The 24,040-nt window shown below is 44.6% G+C and overlaps 1 protein-coding gene across 1 annotated transcript in view; it reads left to right on the forward strand.

Annotated features, from left to right (window-relative positions):
- The first annotated feature begins 3,342 nt into the window (after positions 1-3,342).
- ABCC11 (ATP binding cassette subfamily C member 11) overlaps positions 3,343-24,040 on the forward strand; it is a 66,152-nt gene continuing 45,454 nt past the window's right edge. Inside the window, exons 1-9 of the mRNA XM_004600969.2 lie at positions 3,343-3,441; positions 5,103-5,239; positions 9,474-9,632; positions 11,125-11,272; positions 12,709-12,942; positions 16,257-16,430; positions 19,218-19,365; positions 19,521-19,669; positions 20,996-21,103. Coding sequence (XP_004601026.2) covers positions 3,343-3,441; positions 5,103-5,239; positions 9,474-9,632; positions 11,125-11,272; positions 12,709-12,942; positions 16,257-16,430; positions 19,218-19,365; positions 19,521-19,669; positions 20,996-21,103 — 1,356 coding nt within the window. The remainder of the gene's footprint in view (positions 3,442-5,102; positions 5,240-9,473; positions 9,633-11,124; positions 11,273-12,708; positions 12,943-16,256; positions 16,431-19,217; positions 19,366-19,520; positions 19,670-20,995; positions 21,104-24,040) is intronic.

Raw genomic sequence — 24,040 nt, forward strand, 5'->3', positions numbered from 1 at the left:
ATGGGTAGACACAGATTTCGACAGCAGGTACCGTCCTCCCTCACTGGCAGAATGACCCCCAGGGTCTACTGGTTTCCAGCCCTGGCAGCCTGCCTGGCTGCTCTGAACCTCCTGGAGGCAGGGGAGGGGGTGTTTCTTGAAATCTTCTTAAAATCACTCAAGAAGGTTACTCAGGTTATTGACAAACGAAGATCCAGCCAACATACAAACATACATCTTTGGTGTTCATTTTCCTCTTTTACTAACAGAAAGCAAAATGTCAACATTCTTTTATTTTGTGGTTGGACCTAGACTTCACCACCCATTCCAACTGTGGGTCCTTTATGTTTGAATACCAAAAGCTATTTCAGAACCTCAGGTCAGGCTACATAATTTGTGAGACCCACAGTAAAATGGAAATGTGAAGTTGTTTGTTCCAAATGATTAAGATAGGAACAAAGCATTGAATCAAACCTGGGGTCTATTGCTCACTTTCTTCTTCCACCCTTCCAGAACTACTCCTGCTTACCATCTTCTCTCCTATCCCGGGCATGTGGATGTTCTGGGAGTGAGTCATATACTTGGAGAAAAATATGGACAGCAGTCTGGAGCAATAGTACAGTGGGTAGGGTGTTTGCCTTGCATATGGTCTGCTGGATTCGATTCCCAGCATCCTATATGGTCCCCTGAGCACCTCCAGGAGTAATTCCTGAGTTCAAAGCCAGGAGTAACCCCTGTGCATCGTTGGGTGTGACCCAAAATGCAAAAAAAAAAAAAAAACCAACAAAACCCCAAATATGAAAATAATATTTAAATGTAATAGTTATATAATAATTAGCACATTAATGTGCTAATTATGTTTGTTTTGCAGTCACATCTGGCAGTCCTCAGGGCCACTTGGCTCAGGAGTGATTCCTGGCAGTGCTTAGGGGACCATATGTGGTGCCAGAAATTCAAGCCAGGGACTTTGGGGCCTCAGCTTCATACAAGACAATGCTTTGCCTATTATATTATCTTTCAGAATGTATATATATATATATATATATGTATGTATACCTCAATCTCAAATTGTGTCCAGATTTACCTCTAACCCAGTGGAAACCAAGACTTGGAGAATGGTGCAATAACATTTCTTCCTTTGTTTTAAAGGAAGGATGAGTTCTAATGTATTAAAATTTTATTACTGTTATTTCCCCCTTTCACTCCCCTTGTTGTGATGACCAAGGGCACTGCACACCTAGGAGTGGTGCTCACACAGGTACCCCCTCAGGAGTCATACTCTAGGTCACTGAGTTTGCACTGTTTTTTTCAGGTTGTGGGGATCACATCTGGTACCTGCAGCAGCACCAGGGATTCAAATTCGGGCCTTGAGCTCGCAAGAAAGGCAGTTTTTACCACTGAGTCACCTCCCCATGCCCCACAATCACATTTTTTTTTCTTTTTGGGTCACACTTAGCAATGCACAGGGGTTACTCCTGGCTCTGCACTCAGGAATTACTACTAAAGGTGCTCAGGGGACCTTATTGGCATGCTGGGAATCAACCCGGGTTGGCCTCGTGCAAGGCAAACGCCCTACCCGCTGTGCTATCACTCCAGCCCCACATTTCTTTAATCATTTATGCATCTTCTCATCATTTATTTATTGACTGCCTAGAACAGCACTATCCCAAGGACTCAGTAGTAAAGCAGTTATACTACTGGTCTCATGGGGCTCTTTCTAGTGCAGGGAAAGGCATGCTAAACGATTCACATAAATATTGTTATATGGGCCGGTTGGATAGCGCACCTTACACTTGGAGCTCCTGACGTCAATCCCCAGCACCTCACGGTTCCCGGGGCACTCCTAGGTGTGACCCTGACAGCCCCATCACCACACCTGAGCGCTGAACCTTTCGGCTCACACCACAGAGCCAAGCTGGTCCCCCTGAGCTTCAGAATCCCTCCCAACAAGAAGAAATAAGATATAATTTGTTGTATGTCTTTTTAAAAAATACAAATTGGGATATGGGAAAAAGCATGGATTTAGAGGCAGTCTTCTATATATCAAAGGATATTGACCTGACCAAGGTGGCAGGCTTGGGAGTGGGTAAAAGGCATAAAAAGCTCTGTGAAGTGATCAAGAGATGAAGCCTAGGGGCCGGAGCGATAGCACAGCGGGTAGGCCGTTTGCCTTGCATGCGGCCGACCCGGGTTTGATCCCCGGCATCCCATATGGTCCCCCAAGCACTGCCAGGAGCAATTCCTGAGTGTAAAGCCAGGAGTAACCCCTGAGCATTGCTGGGTGTGACCCAAAAAGCAAAAAAAAAAAAAAAAAAAAAAGAGATGAAGCCTAAGAAGATGATAAAAAATAAATAAAGAGTGTTACTTAGAGTCAGGAATCCGGGTCAGCCGCGTGCAAGGACGTGCCCTACCACCCCTCTCAGAGAGCCTGACAAGCTACTGAGAGTATCTCGCCCGCACGGCAGAGCCTGGCAAGCTACCCATGGCTTATTTAACATGCCCAAAACAGTAACAAACAAGTCTCACAATGGAGACTTTACTGGTGCCCGCTTGAGCAAATTGACGAGCAATGGGATGACAGTGACAGTGACAGTGACTTAGAGTCAGACCCCAAGAGTTCAAATAATGGGTTGGTAAAAAAAAATTGTTAAATGTGAGGGTTTTTGGCAAGAGTATAAAGCTTCAATTTCAGTAAGAAGGAGAGGTATAGAGACAGTACAAAAAGCAGGATGTTTGCCTTGCATGAAGCTGACCCCCACTGGAATCCTCAGTTTCACAGGTAGCTCCCTGAGCACTTCTAGGAGTGATCCTTGAGCACAAAACCAGTAGTAGGCCCTGAGCACTGGCAGCTATGACTCAAAAAAACACACTGATCAAAAAGACACAATGGAGGTTCAGAGATATATCTGTCCAGCAGAGGTTTCAGGAGTCTTATGTTTCTAGGTTGTCTACCCAGGGGCATTTGGCGGGGGAGGGGTGGATAGTAAACTTGGGAGCTTGCCGAGTAAGACTTGGTGGGCAAGTGATCTCAGGCAGCAAATATCAGTAAGGAGAGTCTGAGCAGAGGGGAGTGCACAGAGCATTTCTGGACAGACTTAGCTGATTGTTTCCACAAAATATTGCATTCACAAACAAGGGCAAGTATAGCAGGGCTTTTCCCTGGGAACTAAGTCTAATCACTTTGAGAAACAGCCAACTCAGAGAAAGAGGAGGTGTTCTAACAAGGCCTCAGCCCTCTGCATGGCCCCAACATGTGCTTTGTTGGGGAGACATTTCTTCTGCCTTTCTGAGCTGAGTCTTTTATCTGCTGTATTTTCAGATTCTGTGATTCTGGGAAACAAACCATTGGTGGGACAACTGAAAATGACCAAGAGGAGGATATGCTGGGTCCCCAGGTCTTCTGGTGACCGTGTGAATCTCGGCTTGGACATAAGTGATGGCATGGTTTCAGGGCATAGCTATGTAAGTAGACTTTCTTAGCATCAAAGGACCAGGAGACTGATTTGGCAGGGTGTTTTCAGTGACCACAAGCCAGGTTAAAGAATTTTGATCTCCATTTACTCAACATTGCTTATTCTAAATGGTTCTTAGCTTTAAAAATTAGATGAGGGGCCGGAGTGATAGTACAGTGGGTAGGGCGTTTGCCTTGCAGCGGCCCAGGTTCAATCCCAGGTATCCCATATGGTCCCCCAAGCACCGCTAGGAGTGATTCCTGAGTACAAAGCCAGGAGTAACTCCTGAGCATCACTGGGTGTGACCCAAAAAGAAAAAAAAATTAGACGAATCATAACTCTTGGTCTTGATATATCCTCATGGTCCATATTTATCCTTGTCTATGGTAGTTGGATATCAATCATTATTATAAATTTATTGATACATTTACTTAAAATAGTATAAGTACTTGTAAATCTGCACCAATGTACTAGCTCAGACCTTGACAATCTCATCAACTTTTTACACCCTCCAATCTCCCTCCTGAGTCTATGCCATTCATTATCCTTCGTCTTTTCCTATTTATCCCTGGCTATACTTTTAAGATAGTATCATTTATTCTATACAAAGTACTAAAAATGACATAGTTTTTAATTTTATGTCCATTTCTTAAGAACTTTCTTTGATAAAGGGGGGGAACATGATATTATGGAAATGTATGGGGATTTTATTTTTTCATTTATTGGATTATTTTTAGTAGATTTGCTATCAGAGGGTGATTTAGTCTCACATTCTATGGGTGCCTAACTATATCACCCTTTATTCTTTTCCACGATGTCTATTGATAAGGAGGTGGAATGACTTGCCCATTCTTGCAGCAAATGCGGTCAGAGAACAGGACTAGGGCCTGCCTGTCCTGACTTTGACACACAGGGCTAATTTCTTTCCCAGCAGCCTTTCTTTCAGTTGTACAACGTAGTGACCCAATCTATGCCGACATTGTGAAATGACTTCCCTCCCCCAACAAGTAGTCTAGTTAATGTCACAACAGTGCATTTTTTTTTTTTTGCCTTTTGGGTCACACCCAGCGATGCTCTGGGGTTATTCCTGGCTTTGTACTCAGGAATTACTCCTGGCGGTGCTCAGGGGACCATATGGGATGCTGGGAATCAAACCCGGGTCGGCCGCGTACAAAGCAAGCGCCCTGCCTGCTGTGCTATCGCTCCAGCCCCACAAGTGCAATTTTTTAATGATGAGAACTTGGTAGTTCTACTCTTAAATATACAGTACGACCTTTGGATATCTAAAACAGTCATATTAAAGACTGTCATCGAGCTGCATATGACATCTCCTGACTTTTAAAATTTATAACTAATTTATAACTATAATAACTACTCTAAATTTATAACTCAAATTACCTATTGAGCCCTCCTGTACTTTGTTCATCCCACCCCCTGCCTCTTAAAACCTCCGTGTGGCCTGTGGGTCTGAGAGTTCACTGCATTTCCCATTTCCTTAAGTTCCCATGTGTAAGTGGGACCACATGGTATTCATCTCTGGCTGATTTTAGCAGCCTTTCTTGAGGAAGCTGAATGTGGAAAGAGCCGTCTCCCTTGGGTGACTGTTCTAATAAGTAAATATTATCAGGGCAGTCTTTAGAGTTCTGACAGTGTTGATTTTTCTTTCCCAAGAAAGCCTACAATATTGACGACAGTCCTTGGAGCCAGCAGACCAAGAAGCCTGAGTCAGCCGTGGTGGCAGATGTTCTTGCTTTGAGGAAGTATGAGGCTGCCTGGAGAACCATGCTGCCCTATCGCCCCAAGCCCAAGTGAGTCCCGGGAGCACAGCTACCATGGCTAGGTCCTCACACCTAGCTCCTCCTCCCAGCTTACTTAACCCGGGTCCTGACTCAATCATGTGGTTATTTGTCAATATTGCGAAACGATCACCGCAGCATTACCTTTATCACCAGACAAACACAAGCTCTGTCCCCCCACCTCCAAACACATCCTGAGCTCCCGGGAGCACCCCAGGGTGGCAGTCTAGAATGCACTTTGAGTCATTCTGCCAGAACTCACTGAGATCCGTGGGGGGGAAGTCAGGGGCTGGGAGCCAGGCAGATAGATTCATTCCTGTCAAGGAGTGCATGTGGGGAACCAGAAGCAAGGAAACTCATAAACACGATGGCAAATGCTTAGGTTGGTGCTATGGAGAAGTGGAATGGGAGGCTGAGAGAAACAGGACTGTGGCCACTCAACCAGCTCTGTGTGACAGCTCAGTGGGGACCTGGGAGATGAACAAGGCTTTGCCGAGGCCAGAGAAAGAGGAGAATGGCTGGGACAGATGGAACTGTGTGTGCTGAGAAACTGGCCTGAGGCAGTGGGAACACCGTGTGATGTGTCCAGAAGAAACGAAGATGAAGTTTATATTGCTGGAGAATCTCGTGCATGGGAGGAGGCTTCTGAGAGAGGCAGACACCAGGGCTGTGTTAAGGGGATTCTCAGAAGTCCTTGGAAGGCTAAATGTTCTATAAAGCTACCCTGAAGATTTGATTTTGTCTGTTTGTTCGTTGTGGGGTAAATTTTATTTGTTTGGAGCCAAACACGGCAGTGCTTAGGGTCTATTCCTGGCTTTGTGCTTCGTGGATCACCCCTGGCGAGACATGAGTGGGACCAAGATTAGGTTTTTGTTTTGTTTTTGTTTGGGGCCCACACCCCAGAATAAATCTTAAAATTTTAAAAGAACTGGGACATGGCTTGATGGTAGAACACATACCTTAGGTGTATGTTCAAGGAGAGGGAAAGGGAGGGAAGGGAAGGAGAAGGGAGGGGAGGACAAGGACAAGGAAAGGAAGGAGAGGGTGAAGGGAGGGAAGGAGAAGGATGCAGAGGGAAGGAAAGAAGTTGGGAAGGGGTAAGAGGAAGGCAGGAAGGAAGGAAGGAAGGAAGGAAGGAAGGAAGGAAGGAAGGAAGGAAGGAAGGAAGGAAGGAAGGAAGGAAGGAAGGAAGGGAGGAAGGAAGGAAGGGAGGGAGGGAGGGAGGAAGGAAGGAAGGAAGGAAGGAAGGAAGGAAGGAAGGAAGGAAGGAAGGAAGGAAGGAAGGAAGGAAGGGAGGGAGGCAGGAAGGAAGGAAGGGAGGAAGGAAGGAAGGAAGGAAGGAAGGAAGGAAGGAAGGAAGGAAGGAAGGAAGGAAGGAAGGAAGGAAGGAAGGAAGGAAGGAAGGAAGGAGGGAAGGGAGGAAGGCAGGAAGGAAGGAAGGGAGGAAGGAAGGAAGGAAGGAAGGAACTGAGTTAAATAAATTCAATTGATCCCTTTCTAATTAATCAGTTTAACCCTCACATCAAGCTTCCTACCTTCCTTTCAAGGGTCTCCACCAACCTCCTCACACATTCTTACTCATTCTCTATTTACTGGCAGGTCCATAACTTTCTACTTCTATTTCTAGGTGTTTAACTACCAGAGTCTACTTTGCATTTGCAGTTCTCTTTTACTTCCTAAGATCATATCATAAACAAACTACATTTGTTTGTTTTTTTTGTTTGTTTGTTCTGAGTGCCTATTAGTACTTAAAATGTTCCCACTGAATTGATCTTATCTGTACTAGGAAGGAAGGTACTTGGTTGGTACTTAGTTTGTTGCTAAACTTGCCTGAGCAACTTTTTCTTGGAAAAACATAGTGCTTCTGCTGGGCCTTTGGACAGGTGCTAGTTCAAAAGATAGGGTCCTATTTCCTGATCACAGATGGTTCCTATATATCTGGCACCATGTCTCATCACTCAGTCTCCAAATATCCTTCTCTTAGACAGCTTGGCCAGAGACACACAGCCATGATAGCTATCAGGACACTAAGGGAAGAGGACAGAGAAAAGAGCCCATAGCTTAAAAAAAAAAAAAGGAAGGAAGAAAAGCAAAATCGTCCGGAAAGTTTGCCATTTAGGGTTATTTATTTATTTGTTTGTTTGTTTGTTTTTGCTTTTGGGTTATACCCTGCGATGCACAGGGGTCACTCCTGGCTCTGCACTCAGGAACTATCCCTGGTGGTACTCAGGGGACCATATGGGATGCTGGGAATCGAACCTGGGTCGGCCGCATGCAAGGCAAATGCCCTACCCACTGTGCTATTACTCCAGCCCCACACTTAGGGTTTTTTAATGTATTTTTGTGTGTATGTGTGTGGCGAGGAGGGGTTGGTTGGAGGGGGTGTTTGGGCCACACCTAGCAGTGTTCAGGAATTATCCTTGGCTCACTCTGTGCTAAAGGATCACACCTAGCCTACTCTAGTGGCCGTGAGGGGTGCTGAAGATTGAGCCTAGATCAACCACATACAGGCAACCCTTACCCCCTGTACTATCCTCCCTGCCCCCCTACTCCTTTTGAAATTTATTTTTTAAATTATTTTATCTTTTTGGGGCTGGAGCAATAGTACAGCGGGTAGGGCATTTGGCTTGCATGCAGCTGACCGGGGTTCAATTCCCAGAATTCCATATGGTCCTCTGAGCAACGCCAGGGGTGATTCCTGAGTGCAGAGCCAGGAGTAATCCCTGTGCATTGCCAGGGACTCATAAAGAAAAAAATTATTTTATCTTTTTATTGGATCACCATGAGATACACAGTTATAAAGTTGTTCATGATTGGGTTTCAGTCATCCAGTGTTCCATCACCTGTCCCTTCACCAGTGTACATTTCCCACCACCAATGTTCCCAATCCTCCTCAAATATTTTTTTTAAATGGAACTTTCTTGAATCTGGAATGATTGTAAAGGGGTTAAGGCATTTGCCTTGCATGTGGCCAACCCCAGTTAGATCCCAGTCCCACATAGTCCCCTAGATCTGCCAGTAGTGATCCCTGAATGCTAGCCTCTAAGCACTATCGGGTTGCCCAAGAACCCCCAAAGGAAAAATAATCTAAAATAAAATTTTCTTGGAGCTGAAGAGATAGTACAGTGAGTAGGGCACTTGCTTTGTGCATAGCTGACCCAGGATCAACCCCTGAACTCCATATAGTCCCCCAAACACTGCCAGGAGGGGTCCCTGAACACGGAGCCAGGAGTAAGCTCTGATCACTCCCAGATGTGGTCACCACACAAAAAAGAAATTTTAAGAAAGAAATTCTCTTTAGTCATTTTTAGTCACACAGCTTTTTAGTCATTTAAAAAATGGGGATCAAGAGAGAAGAAATTACACAAAGTCCCAACCTAAATCTGATTATTACTTTTGTATTTGTCAATTGTTCCAGTAATATGACCTTATCATTCTTATTTTTTCACTTTTTATGGTTTTGTTTTGTAAAAATTATGCAAGCATAGAAACATTATAACGATGAGAATCTTGTTTCTCTTTCTTTTGCCCTCTTCAGTAGCTATTCTTTTTTGATCTGCAAAAGGTCCTTTTTCCTTTCTTAATATTTCTAGCACCTCAACTACTACATATAAAGATCAATTTTTTTTTATCAAACTCCTTTGCTTTCTGTAGGTATATAGTCTTTTATACTTCTTTAAAAGATCATTCTTTTAAAGATCCAATGCAGCATCATTGGGAAGGCTGAGAAGAGAGAGGCTTCTAAAACCTCAGGGATAGGACGAATGTAGAGGTTACTGAGACCACTCGAGCAACTCAACGATTAACGGGATTTTGTGATTCATTAAAGATCACTCTACTGATGGGTGTTTGCTTTCTGTTTGTTATGTTTTGAACTACTGCAAATACAGTCATGAGCAATTAAAAAAAAAACAACAACCTTTGAACATCCAAATGACCACTCTGGTATTTATATAACCACCTTTCAACATCTTTTTTGTTTTTAGGGTTTTATTTGGGTGGGATGGGGGTGGGGTACATGGGTTGCCACACCCACTGTGCTCAGAGATAGCTCTGGCTCTGCAATCAGTGATCACCACGATGTGTGAGACTGGGAAACAAACCCAGGTTGGCGGCATGCAAGCAAGCGTCTTACCCACTTACTCTACTATCTCTTTGGTCCCTTACACAAGCTTGCCCTTGACTTAACTTTGTCTCCAGAGCCTGTAACATTGGGTGACCACATTGCCTATATCTTCTCTACTAGGTTTTCCACCTCCCACCCTCTGGATGATGCTGGCCTATTCTCCTACCTCACGTCGGCGTGGCTCACCCCATTCATGATCCAAGGTTCACAGAAACGCTTGGATGCAAACAACATCCCCCAGCTGTCAGTACAGGAAGGCTCAGCCAAAAATGTGAAAAGGTAGTCACGCTGGTCAAGTCATTACCTTGGGGCAATCAAACATTTTTGAGTCTTTAGCAAGATCTTGGCCTCACTTTAACCTTAAATGTGCTTTTCCTGGGGTGCATGAATCTCCTTAAGTGGTGTAAGTATTTTATATTCTCTGCAGCAAGAATTCACATCCTTTACCAGATTTTCTCTTTAAAAAGTTAGGAATTAATGATCCTCATTTGTTTGTTTTTTCTTCTGCTTTAGGAATTCGACTGTCATTGATTTTTTTTTTTTTTTTTTTGCTTTTTGGGTCACACCCAGCGATGCTCAGGGCTGACTCCTGGCTCTGCACTAAGGAATGATTCCTGGCGGTGCTCGGGGGACCACATGGAATGCTGGGAATCGAATCTGGGTCAGTCACGTGCAAGGCAAACACTCTACCTGCTGTGCTATTGAAACAAACCCCGTTTGTTTCGTTCTTGATTTAGATGAACTCTAAGAACATATTGTTGAAATTGTAGAAACTGGAAAGAAAGCATAGGGGTTAAGTCATGTGCCTTGCATGTGACTGACCTTGATTTGATCTTCAGTACCTCACGGTCCCTGGAGCATTGCTGGATACAGTCCTCCCCCTCCTCCCAAGCACCATCTCCCCAGCATCACTGTGACCATGCACCTTTTCATCTTCAGGTCCTTGCATTGAACTGCCAATCTGGGGAGCTTAGAATAACTGAAAGGGGCTTCCAGACCTCCTAAGCAGCACCCGGGAAGCCTCCATCCTCTCCGAAAGAAACATAAAAGTTGAATACAGACTGGCTATTAAGCACCCATAAGAAATTACTATTACTGTTATTACTCTGGTTTTATTGTTGTTTATAAAACAGAAGGCCTTTTTAAGAGCTATATATCAAAGCAGTTTGGATGAAATATTATGTCTGAGATTCTCATTAAATACTCCATTTGAAAAAAAGAAAACGAGGTCAGAGATAACTCTGTGGACAGAGTGTTTGTGTTGCATGTGGGAAACACAGGTTTGAGCCCTGGATCACATTGCTTCCTAGTACCACTGGGAGCAATTCTCAAACATAGAGCTGGGAGTAGCCCCCAACACGACCAGGTGTGACCCAAATCCTCACCACCTGCCAATTACCCCTGAAAAGGAAGACGTGGGGCTAGAAACGTAGTACAGTGGGTAGAGCATTTTTCTTACACACAGCTGACCCAGGTTCGATCTCCCGCATCCCATATGGTCCCCTGAGTATCACCAGGAGTGGTCCCTGAATGCAGAGCCAGGAGTAAGCCCTGAGAGCTGCCAGGTGTGGCCCTAAAAACCAAGGGGGGGAAAAAAAAGAAGTGGAGGGGAGGAGAAATGGAACCAAAGTGTCCAAATGCTGATAATTCTGAGGCTGGGGGATGAATATTTGAAATTTCCTGAACAAGAGCTTTTAAGTTATCAAGACCTAGAGATTGTGGGTGTCACATGCAAAGAAATTTCACTTGGTTCAATTTTTTTCTCTTCAAGGCTTTGCCGCCTCTGGGAAGAAGAAGTCTTACGGTACGGTCTTGACAAAGCGTCCATGTTTCGAGTGATGCTGAGGTTCACAAAAACGAGGCTTTTTATCAACATGCTTATGGGTTGCTTCTTCTCTATAGCAAGCATGCTAGGGCCAGTAAGTGTCACCTTGGTGAGACTTGGGGGACTCCGGCTCTAGAGATTAACATGTTCAAGTCCATGCCAGGTACTGGGGATATGTTTGTCTCTCAGGTGCTGCCCAGAAAATGAAGTTTCTCTCTGGAGCTAGTAGCAGTTAGGAGTGTGAGTTCTAAGGCTTCTGCTTGGATTCAAATGATGGGTTTGACGATGACTTTGGGTAAATTATTTGTCTTTTCTGAGCCTTCGTTTCTTCTGGAACACCATAACACCCTCAGGGTAACTTCACGGAAACCCTCCATGTAAATGGAGAACATTACATTATTTACAGTACTGGGTGTTGCACAGTGCATTATTTGTGTGATAGTACACAAAGCGCTTGGAACAGGGCCCTGCTCAGAATGGGCCAGTGACTTGAAGAATTGGCTGAGCATCCTGGAAATGTAGGTGACTGGAAATACTGGTCTTTCCCATGTCCTCTGGGTGGGATGAATGGCCGTTTCCTGTCCTCCTATACCCCAGCCCTGATTGTTGGGAGCCAGGTTGAATGACTGATGTTATCTGCTCACTGGTTGGTCAGTGGAGGGCAGGTCACTTTAATGGGCAATGTAGATGAGACTGAATGCAAAAGGTAAGTAAAGTTTTCTTACGGGGGGAAAAAAAAGATAGGACGGGGACACTCTTACTAGCCAATAGGAAACTGGTTGTAGGTCAGGAGGAAAAATAGATGAGTAACTTAGGTTATAATGTGATGGATAGTCCTCATCTGTCTCTCAGATCTACTCTCCACTATTGTCCTGTATCCCTAGTGTATACAGTCCCATGAATCTATCTTCCCTAGTGTCTGTGTACCCCTTGTGCACGACCCATATGAATCACTTTAATAGGATCCTCCTGTGCTCTGGCTTTTGGTTGCTTTTCACCATGGTAGAGTCTACCTTGTAACTAATGGGAGAAAGTGAGATCGAGAGATTTATTCCCCTGGCTACCTTCCACCATATCAATGGAGGTTAATGGCCAGAGTATTGTCACAAGCCCCTTCTGTTATTAGTCTCTCTTTCTGGTTCCAGAACCTGCCCTCCCTTTTTCCTCAAGTGGTTGTAAGAGTGTCTGTGACTCCCTGAAATTCCATGCAGCAATTTCAAATTCTACCCCTTGTTGGAGTTCCGAAATCCTGCCCACGTCCATATAAATAACCACTCCTTGAACCCTTGATTCACTCCATTTATAACTCTCTTCTGTTTCCATCACCACTACAAGGTACGAGGACTCATATCTGGGTCAATTCGATTCTTCCCTAGTCTTCCCCTAAACTATGACCTTCTTAAACCCATCCTGATGGTTCCACATACCCCTGCTATTATTTCCAGAAAGCTGCCTACAGCCCAAGGTTGATATTTACTGCTTGAATGACTGACTTGAGTTCTAAATGATCCCACCCCTATTTTCTGTAAGGTGCTTCTGATTCCAAGGATCCTAGAATATTCTGAAGAGTGGACCGGGAATATTGCCTACGGAGTGGGAATCTGCATTGCTCTTTTTCTCCTCGAGTGTCTGAAGTCTCTGACTTTGAGCTCATATTGGACCATTAACCAGTACACAGCCATCAGGTTTCGCACTGCCAGCTCCTCCTTAGCCTTTGAGAAGTTAATGAAATTTAAGTCTCTAACTCACATTTCTACGGGAGAGGTAAGTGATGGGACTACATCAGGTCAACCTCACTTTCCCTCCTAGTGATATTCCCTCCTAGTGATTCCACCATGTCTCTATCCTTTGAAAATCCGGTTCATCTTTCCAGACCCACTTTAGCTGTCCTCTCCTTCATGACTGTATCTCTAAACTGCACCCTTTACCCTCACTCCCTACTGAGCATAAATCAGTTGCTCTTCTAATTTGAGCCCTCTTTAAAAATATCACAGCATTGAAGCTTCTATTCTCCATCATTCAAAAAGTGCAACATTTGGGGGCTGGAGTGATAGTATAGCGGGTAGGGCATTTGCCTTGCATGTGGCGGACCCAGGTTCGATCCTCGGCATCCCATATGGTCCCCCAAGCACCAGCAGGAGTAATTCCTGAGTGCAAAGCCAGGAGTAATCCCTGAGCATCGCTGGGTGTGACCCAAAAAGCAAAAGAGAGAGAGAGAGAGAGAGAGAGAGAGAGAGAGAGAGAGAGAAGAAAAAAAGAAAAAAGTGCAACATTTTAGGACAGATAGCCAAATGATGTCAGCTTACTTAACCTTGCCATAAAGTACAAGTTTTTCTGAACTCAGGAGCTACCAAACATAAATATTATTATGAGTGTTATTAGTATTATTATATAACTCTTCCCTATTTTATTTGTTTTATGATTTAGACCACCTGTTCAGCTTCTCTGAAGTTAAATAGTAGAAAGCACATAGGAAATGATTGGGGAATCAAATGATATATTCAACATCATCATCATTAGCTTCTTTGTTCCTCCTTTTCCTCTTTTTTTTTTGAGAGGGGTACACCTGATGGTGTTTAGGGCTTACTCCTGACTCTGTTCAGGCTCAGTCTTGGTGGTGCTCAGGGAACCATATGTTGTGTTGGAAAAAGAACTCTTCCAACACTTCCCTGCTTTGCTGAGGAGATCCTTTGTGAGTAGGCCTGCCTGGCTCCTTTGCAGTGCTCCTTCGTGCCGGGCACCCATGCTATGGAGACCCCAATCTCCCCCAGACATCTTCATACTAGAGTAAACAAGATGCCTAATTAGAAGTAGAGATGAAAGAACTGACAAGAGAATTTCCATGGTATTGCTTCCTAATAATTTCCTAATAATTTTTCCTAACAATTTTATTTTTAAAATAATTTCAAAAATAAACTAAATACATTCTCTGTGGAAACAAGATGAAACAAAGCAGACATATAACCAAGACCGGGTCCTTATGCCCAGAGGTAGCCACTATTATCAGTCTGGCTTGTGTTCTTCAGTTTTTTAAAGTGAATATAACTTAACCAAGACAAAATAGCACTGCATTGGGGCCAGGAAATTAACTTAAATAGTAAAGCACTGATTTCAATAGCCTGTACTATGTGGGCCCTGAGAACTCTTGGGAGAGAACTCTATTAATAATTGTATTTTTTTGTGTTTTCCCATAGCTGATATTGTATTTTACATAATAGGATAATTACTATGGTCACATAGTTTCTAAAATTTAGTTTTTTCAATATAAAGTGTACAACATATTTTTGGGGTGAGTTTTTACTACATCATTCATATTGTTTTTCAGCCTCCTTCCCATTTCTCATTATATTTTAGCTTTCATATTAGCTTGACTCTTCCTCACTCCTTTCAGTGATAAAAAAAATTCCATTGACATATAACATCATATTAACCCAATGTACAATATAATTATTTGATGTAGGCATATATGTTGTGAAATGGTCACTACAATTAGTTTAGCAAAAATCAATGATCTCTCCTTGTTGTGAAAGTTTTGTATGAGATGAGAATTTTTAAGACCTACTTTCTCAAAAACTTTTAATAGATAATTCAGTACAGTCAATCTCATTCCTGTATGTACACATAGCATCCAGAGACTAAAATGTAGATGAAAACTTGTACTTTTTGGTAACCATCATCCATTTTTCCCACCTTCCACAGAAAACTTGTACCATGCCAAATTAGTGTTTTATATACAGTAATCTCATTCAGTTGTCACATTAACACTATGAAATAGGCTATGTTATTATTCCATTTTACTAATGATATGATAAAGGCAGAGAGGGTAAGAATGTGTCTATGGTCCCATATTTAGTAAATCACAGGTCTGACACATGAACTGTCACAGTTCCAGAATCCAGTGTTACCCAAAATCTTGGGTGTGGATACTTTAAATATACCCAACTCCCACCCAACAGACATTAGACAGTTTCCAGAATTTGGTTGCTGTGCTGTGAGTATTGAGCATTCTCTGTGTCTTTCTCTAGCTAACACTTATGTCTTTCAGCAGAGAAACAAAAACATCAAGAATAGAGTTTATGCAATTATTCCTTTTAAAAGGTACTCTTGAATCACCCTCTAAGTGGTTATACTGTTTTGTTCCCTGTTTAGTCTTTAAACATGTACTCAAATGTTTATTTAACATAATCTGATTCAAAAGGAGAGAGATAACAAAAGGGAATGCCCTGCCACAGAGGTGGGGTGGGCGGGGGTGGGGGGAATGGGGTCGAGGGGTGGGAGGGAAACTGGGATCACCAGGGGTGGAGAATGGGCACTGGTGGAGGGATGAGTACTCGAGCATCATATAACTGAAACACAAGCACGAAAGTTTGTAAGTCTGTAACTGTACCTCACGGTGATTCACTAATAAAAATAAAATAAAATAAAATAAACATAATCTGGAGAACACTTTGGAAACAAGAAGATCAGCTTGAAGTTAGAAGGAAGACACTTCTGGAGGGATTCAGATTGGGGATCTCAAAAGACATTTTTTAATATTTCTTAATCTGAAACATCAGCTTTTGTACAACACTGAATTAGGTGGTATGTGTTGGGGTAGAGTAAAAAAGTCTATAGTAATAAATAAATAAATAAATAAATAAATAGAGTTCAGGCAGGCTCTGCATAAAATATTTCAGTAGAGTGAAGAGTAGTACACTAGAACAGAATAACAGAATACCAGACCAGCTCTCTGGAATGTGGATATCAGTTGCAGTAGCAAGAAAGAGCCCCGTGTAACTGACTGAACACCGTCCTTGTGTAGGAATACTGATGCTTTTGCTATCACTGACAGGTAATTCTCATTACCACTTAAAGTAAGTAGCTACAGGTATTCTAGCCCTGAAAGAGCAGAGACTCACGCTGAGGGGTGCAAAGTAATGTGTCAGGGTGGCACAACTAGTAAGAGGAGACTCGTGGACCTCTTTGTCCATCAACACCGAGCCACTCGAGTCAGCCTGAAAGAGGCATGGGGAGAACATCTCTGGCACCTCTGGGAACCCCAGAGAAGAGCCTGTGCCCACGGGTTTGCTGTCTTACAGGTCATCAGCTTCTTCACCAACGACGCAAGCTACCTGTTTGAGGGGGTGTACTATGGCCCGATGATCTGGATCGCCTTCGTAACGCTGGTTGCCAGCACCATCACCACCTGCATCATTCTGGGACCCACTGCACTGACCGCCACTTTCTGCTATCTCCTGGTTTTACCGCTGGAGGTAACTTTCCTCGATCACCCCTTTGAAACAGGATGTTCCCCCAGGACTTCCAGGGTTCTAGAACTTGGAATACCTCTGACTGGAAATTTGACTCTTGTGGTGGTTAAGATTCAGCTTTCGCTGCTGCCTCAGGCTGCTCGGTGGTGCCCAGGGCTTACTCCTGGCTCTGCACTCAGGAACTACTCCTGGCGGTGCTCGGGGGACCATCTGGCATGCTGGGAATCGAACCTGGGTTGGCCGTGTGCAAGGCAAACGCCCTACCCGCTGTGCTATTACTTCAGCCCCAAATGCTAAAGGTTTTCTGCTCCATAGACTCTCCTCAGCAAATAGTCCCTGAGGGAGACTTTGATTCTTTTCCTCAACTTAGAAGGTGCTAATGAAGTCATGTCAAGGTTGCTACTTACACAAGCACACTTGTCAGGGGAATGAACTTAACTTGCGACCAGATCCAGGTGAAACAAAATTGGTAAAAGCAGGAGATGTCTCTTGGATTATGTGTGTTTTGAATTATTGGCCTCAATTCTTTTCCTCCCTTGGGACAGCTTGTCTGACCCAAAGGTGGCAAAGGTGATTGTACTTGCTAGCAGGTCAGGATTATCCAAAACAAAGGGTCACTTCTATTCTATTACTTCTGATTCGGTTTCGGATCCAGGAGAGAAAGACTCCCAGGAAGTGTGAGGCAGACGCTTCGCTTTAGAACGAAGCTTCACAGGTTGTGGGGTGTGGCCCCATCTAGGGTCACATAACCAAATGTGGGGTCTGAAAAGAAAAAGGCAACAGTGAAAGTTTTCAGAAAGTGCAAATGATCAAAAATTCATTCAAAATCTATCTCAAAATGAATATGACGTGTTTCTGGCACTGCTCACTTGTGTTTTTCTACTTATATGTCCCCTTTGACCTGTTTTCTTGTGATCCAAACAGGTAATAGAACAGGAATACACAGAAAACATTTTTGCTTTTAAAGAGAGCTCACAGTAGTAACAACTTTATATATTTATTTATTTATTGCTTTTTGGGTCACACTCAGCTATGCTCAGGGATTTCGTTTCTCTTGGCTCTGCAGTCAGGAATCACTCAAGGTGGTGCTTGGGGGACCATATAGGATGCCGGATTGGTCGTGTGCAAGGCGAATGTCCTACTCACTGTACTCTGTGAGTACAGTGATCACTCTGGCCCCTACTCAGAAAACATTTATTGATGATAAATTAAAAATAGAAACCTTTTTTGGGGGGTATGCTCAGCAACGCTCAGGATTTACTCCTGGTTCAGTGCTCAGTGCCTTTGCTGGTGGTTCTCAAGGGACAATATATGATGCTGGGGATTAAATTTAGATTTACCACATGCAAGACAATCACCTAAACCCATCTCTGGCCAAGCAGAAAGGAACAGATTTTTATTTTTAATTTATTGAAAAATTTTAAAACTTTGTTTAAACACTGTGCTTTACAGAATTGTTCACAATACAGTTGTTTTGGGGCATTTAATGTTCCTGACACCAACCCAATCACTTGTATGATATTCCCTCCATCATTGTCCCCAGTTTCCCACCCATCCCATGCATCTGCTCCCATGGCAGGGATAAAAATAATCTGTTCTATATTGTTTGTTACAATATAAAAATGGCAAATGGTATTATATGGGGTGATTAAAGTCATTGTCTGAGGGGTTATGGGACTGTTTGTTGCTAACTGAGCCTTTTGTGTTATTGTTTTTGCTTATTGAGCTTAGTTGGCTTCTCTTCTACTTTCCCATCTGACTTGCCATGCTCCTAGCAGGCTGTCAATATTCTGGAATGTGGAGGTGTCAGCCACAGTCTCCAGGAGTTTCAGGATATGTACAACGGGGACAATTCTCCCCCAGCCCCCTTCCCAAGAGGCCTCAGAGTTCTTAGACTGGAGAACTTTATACCCATGTGTTTCATTGGCTTGGCTTGTGTCTTGTCTTAGATTCGTCCTGAAGCTGGGCTATTGTTCACATGGTCACTACATATGGTCAATGTGGCTGCTGGGGCTCCTGGCAGTATGGGAGGGATGGGGGAGGAAGCCCGCCCTCATGCCGAGAAGACTTCAGCGTTCTCAGTGCCCACACCAGTGTACCTGGAAGTTGCATTGGCTTAGCATCTCTGCAAGCGGTTATATGCGAAGCAGTGAAGTTGGACCATTTGTTTGATGGCAGCTATGGGTGCAGGTGGGGTTTCTGGGGCTTTGACAGGGCATGGACTTGGCCCTCCTTCCACCTCCTAAGCAGCCCCAGAGTTTTCAGTCTGAATAAAAGTTTACCCGTGAGTCCCATCAGCTTGGCTTGCATCTCCTCTGAGATAAGTCGTGAAGCTGGGCTCTTGTTCATACAATCTGTGTTATTTTACTAAATGTTTAATTTAATTCAAGGACTGTGATTTAAAAAGTTAGAGTTGAGTCTTAGATATATAACGTTCTAGCCACCAATCTCAGCGCCAGGGTCAACTTCCCTGCACCAAAGTGAGCAAGCCTGCCGTCTTGACAGGCACATTTTAAGGTTTGGTGGTGATAGTTTGGATCTCATGTTAAAACATATTTTTTTAAAAAGTTATGCTACCCTACCTGGATTTAAAAAGTTAGAGCCTAGGGCAGGGGGACCTGAAGCAGCTCTGTTGGAAAGTTTTTAGTGCGGCCAAACCTCAACGCCACTGTGGAGTTGAAGTGCAGGATTCAGCCCCGGTCTGCAGCCTGTATCTGGTGCTAGTGTTAGACTCAGCCAGGCTAAACTCTTATACTTGTCAGAAGAAGCTCTTGTTGTCTCTGACTCCAGGGACTCCTGACCACGAAGATCCTAAAGCTACAGAAGAGTTCATCTGAGGTCACCAGCCAGCGCATTCGCCTGACCAGCGAGATTCTCACCTCCATTAAAATGATTAAAATGTACTCATGGGAGAAACCATTTGCCAAATTAATTACAGGTATAGAAAATTTGCCTTTCTGCTCCATGGTCCAACTGCTCGCCTTTCGGGGTTTCTTTCAGACTCTGAGATGGTTCCGTGCTCTTTGGAGTACAGACTTGTGTGCGATTTCCATGCCTTTGTGTTTTTTTGTTTTTTTTGTTTTTTTGTCCCAGACCTCAGAAAGAAGGAAAGGAAGCTATTGGAGCGGTGTGGGTTTGTCCAGAGCCTGACCACTGTGTCCTTGTTCATTACACCAACGGTGTCCGTCATGCTGACATTCCTCGTTCACACAGGCTTACGGTGGAAACTCACGTCGACAGTTGTAAGTGTTTGGGTTCTTGTTTCCCTCTTATATGGCTAGGGAGTTTTCTCCAGTGTCCTTTTCACATCCCATACAGATCTGTAGGCTTTGCAAATGGGTAAAAAACATCGGTTTTCATTTTGCAGACTTTAAGGGTGCTCAAATTTTCTTCCTTCTCCTAACTGAGAAACAAATACCCTGAAATAGCAGCTGAAGCATAGAGCTACCTGGTTATAGAACATGTCATGTGTAGTTAAATCCCTGATGATTCTGCCATGTGCCTGAACACTGTGAATCCTAAGTTAAGGACTTTCTTTATTCCCAAGCTAGGGCTCTAAGAATGCACTTAGAGGTATGCATCAAAAGGTGTGAGTTCGTCTAATTTTCATTTTATAGTTCTACGTAGTCCTGAGAAGCAGAAACGTCATTTTAGGCTTTGGAACCAAGTCAGACAGGGTCTACTCTCAGGGAGTCAGGAAACTATATATAGAGCAAGGACAGAGGTGGGGGGTGTTGTGACATATTGAGTTTGTGCTCTAGACTGCGGTACCTGTGCTTGGCCCAGGCACGTAGCAGATACACCTGCCACTGAAATTTGGGATGTAGGTGGGCCGGGATTTCAGGATACCCCTTCATTTGCACCATTCAGGATTAGGCCAAAGCATTCGTGGTCCATTGGGTTTATGTTCAAATTTAGCTGGAAGAAGAAAGTGATGGAGCTGGAAGTTCCCCCAAGAGACCCCTGGAAGGGTCCATCCTGACATTATGAGGGCAAAAGTGGTTTGCTGTTGTCAGGGAAGGTGGGGTACACAGAGAGGGTTAGACCTGAGGCACAGAAGAATTTTGAATATTAGAAAAGAACATCCAAGGCAAGGAAGAAGAAATAAGATCTCACTGCAACAATAGTCCCAAACTCTCTCACCGGAATTTTCTCAGTTCCTCAGATGCTGTTTCTTTAGGATTTTTGTCATTACACCAATGGGAAACTCTCTCTCTCTCTCTCTGTCTCTCTCTCTGTCTCTCTCTCTCTCTCTGTGTGTGTGTGTGTGTGTGTGTGTGTGTGTGTGTGTGTGTTAGGGGGAGAGAGAAAAGGGGCGGTGACCTACCCACATTTGCATAACTACCAAGTGGCTAAGTTACAACAATAACTTCCAACCCAGAGACTCAAAGATGAGTGTTCTCTACTCCTTCCGTTTTCCCCAAACCCCAGCCTGATCCCTGCCAGGGATGGATCTGACTGCCAGAGGCTCATGCAGGAGGTCTGGGTGGGAGCCTCTGGAGCCCAGGGAGCCGGAGAGAGCTGTGCCCCCTCTGCCTCTTCCCCTTTCCTTCCCTCTCCCTATCCAGGTGTTCACCACCGTGGCCGCCCTCAACTCCATGCGACTGATCGTGTTCCTGGTGCCCTTCTCTGTGAAAGGCCTCACCAACTGCAGGTCTGCCACAGACAGGTTTAAGGTGAGTGGTCCGAGGGCCTCTACTTTGGTGCTTGAATCAAGCCTTCAGTCCCTGCGCTGTTCCCAGTGCTCGCTCTAGGTGGACAGGAGTTGTTGAAGTCACTAGGCTCAGTGCCCACCTAATGTGGGGACAGAGCACGTAGATGAATCTAAAGCATCCTCCTGAGGGTTTAACAGGCCGATGAATCAGAGCATCTCCCTGACCCCCAGAGATCATAGGGACGGATATCAAAACCAGATCTTAGACCATCCAGATAGTGTAGGTTTCCCCCGATAGTTTTGCTTAAAAAAAAAAATCATTATTTATTCCTTGTGTTAAAATACATAGACAGGGCTGGAATGATACTACAAAGGGTTGGGCCTTTGCCTTGTATGCAGCCGAGCTGGGCTTGATCCTTGGCATCCCATATGGACCCTGAGCACCTCCAGGAGTGATTCTTGAGTGCAGAGCCAGGAATAACCCCTGAGCATTGCTAGGTGTGACCCCAAAAGGCAAAAAAAATTACATAGACATTTGGGGCCAGAGAGACAGTACAGCAGGTCAGCCATTTTCTTTTCATGCAACTGACCTTGGTTCTATCTCTAGCACCACATATGGTCCCCTGGGCACCATCAGGAGTGATCTCTGAGCACAGAGCTAGAAGTCAGTCCTGCTAGGTGTGGCCCCCCCATCATATTCCCCAGTCATATATTGTTTATATATTATATTATATATTATTTTTATATTATATGCAAATATTATATATTCTCCCTGTATATATATGCATATATACATATACATATATATATACATACATAGATAAATAGACAGACAGATAGACAGAAACAGAGACACATAGAGAGATAAGTTTCTCTTGAGTTACCAGGACTTCTGGCAGCTAAGAGTTACTCCCTTGACTACTTGGTGTCTAGATAAAAGATGAGAGGGGTCCAGTTTACTGGGGCAGTTTGTGGCTAACCTTGCCAGGTTTACTTGCAACCTAGGGCTGTTTCATTTACCTTTGATTATCTCAGTCATGGCCCACTGAGATACATAGCTGGTCTTCTTTCTACAAGCATTAGTTTAAAAACTCTAATCTAAACCCTTTTTTTTTTCCTTTTTGGGTCATACTCGGCAATGCACAGGGGTTACTCCTGGCTCATGCACTCAGGAATTACTCCTGGTGGTACTCAGAGGACCATGTGGGATGCTGGGAATTGAACCCGGGTCGGCCACGTACAAGGCAAACGCCCTACCCGCTGTGCTATTTCTCCAGCCCCCTCTAAATCCATTTTTAAGAAAGAAATTTTACTGTCTGTGCACACACGTCTCACTAAATGTGTATAGCTCCTGCCTGAACTATTTTGTTCATTCTCTCAATGAGGTTAGAGGTAGTGATGCATGCTTTGTATGTGTCCAAAGTTTAATTCCCAGCATCACATGACCCCCAAGACCCTGGTGGGGTGACGTTAGTGGCCTCTAGCACCAGAGGGTTCAAGCAGTACCACATCCTCAAGCCCTGGTATTGAGCCGTCTACCCAGTTGGCTGAGTATCTCCAGGATGTGCCCCTGGGTCCATTGAGCACTGCTTGGGAGCCCCCATAAATAGTCATTGAACAGCTACTGCCTGCCAGACATGGAAAATCGACCACAGTAAGCATGCCCATCAGGACCCCTGCTCTCAGGGAATCCTAACCTGATACCAGAAACAGGAAAGTTACAAAAAAGTTAATGACCTTGTACATCTGACGACATGAAAATACAAAGGAACAGTGTGATGTTCTAGAAAATGTGGGGAGGGCCTTTGGACAGGGGGTCTAGGATAGCCTCTCTTTGGAGGTGACTTCTGAGCTGAGTGGTGACCACTAGGCAAAGTCCCACTGCGAAGTGACCCCCAAAGTCCTACAGAGTCTCAGCAGCTGCCTTCAGGACTCTGCACCTTCCTCTTCCCTCTTGCTCCTCCGTGTTCTCTGCAGTTCCTGGCGGGGGGCCGCTTTTACCTGTGCAGTAGGCACAGATGAGAAAGTGACCCTCTGGGTGCAGAAGGGTGGGCAGGGATGATCAGGGAGGCGGTGTCTGGAGAGGCATTTTGGGGCTCAGAGAGCATGTCTTGGAGATTGGAAGGGATGGGGTGGGGGGCGGGGGTGAGCTGGTGGTGGAAGGAGCAGGGCAGAGATCTACCAATTGAAGACAGACGACAATGATGAAGCTTGTCCATCAACCTGGGGCTGGTGTGGCTCCAAGTCCCCTTGCCCATCAGGGCAGTTGCAACTCTCCCCACTTTAAGCACCCTCGTCTCCTCTCTGGCATCAAAGCGTTGGACTGAGATGCCCAAACAGGAAGGGGAGGGATGATCCCCCAGGCCAGATGGCCTTTTCTGTCCACTGTGTCCCTGTGCCCCCTTGCAGCTGACACTCAGTGCTCAGTCCCCTGGGCCTGGGGCTCTTGGACACTCGGAAGAGAAGAAAGCTGTGTGCACTCAAGGAGGGGACCCCGCCTCACAGGTTGGCATAGGTGGGAGCTGAGCAACTGCTGGGGCTGGGTCTGAGTGCCTGGTGGACTATGGGATACTTTCTTCATGCTGTAGCACTGTAGCACTGTCCTTTCTGTCTGGATTTGCTTGAGTGGGCACCAATAACAGTAACAAGTAACAGTAACAGTAACAAGTCTCCATTGTGAGACTTGTTGTTACTGTTTTTGGCATATCAAATACACCACGGGAGCTTGCAAGGCTCTGCCATGCGAGAGGGATACTCTTGATAGCTTGCCGGGCTCTCTGAGAGGGACGGAGGAATCGAATCCGGGTCGGCCACATGCAAGGCAAACGCCCTACCTGCTATGCTATCGCTCCAGTCCTTCTTCATGCTACTTATGGAAAAAAATAAGGAGAAAGCACTGAAAGGCACGACAAAGAATTTGGAGATTGAAAAATGTACTGAGAGCAAGCAGGATCCCTCT

The sequence above is a fragment of the Sorex araneus genome, chromosome 8, assembly GCF_027595985.1.
Source record: "Sorex araneus isolate mSorAra2 chromosome 8, mSorAra2.pri, whole genome shotgun sequence".
NCBI lineage: Eukaryota > Metazoa > Chordata > Mammalia > Eulipotyphla > Soricidae > Sorex > Sorex araneus.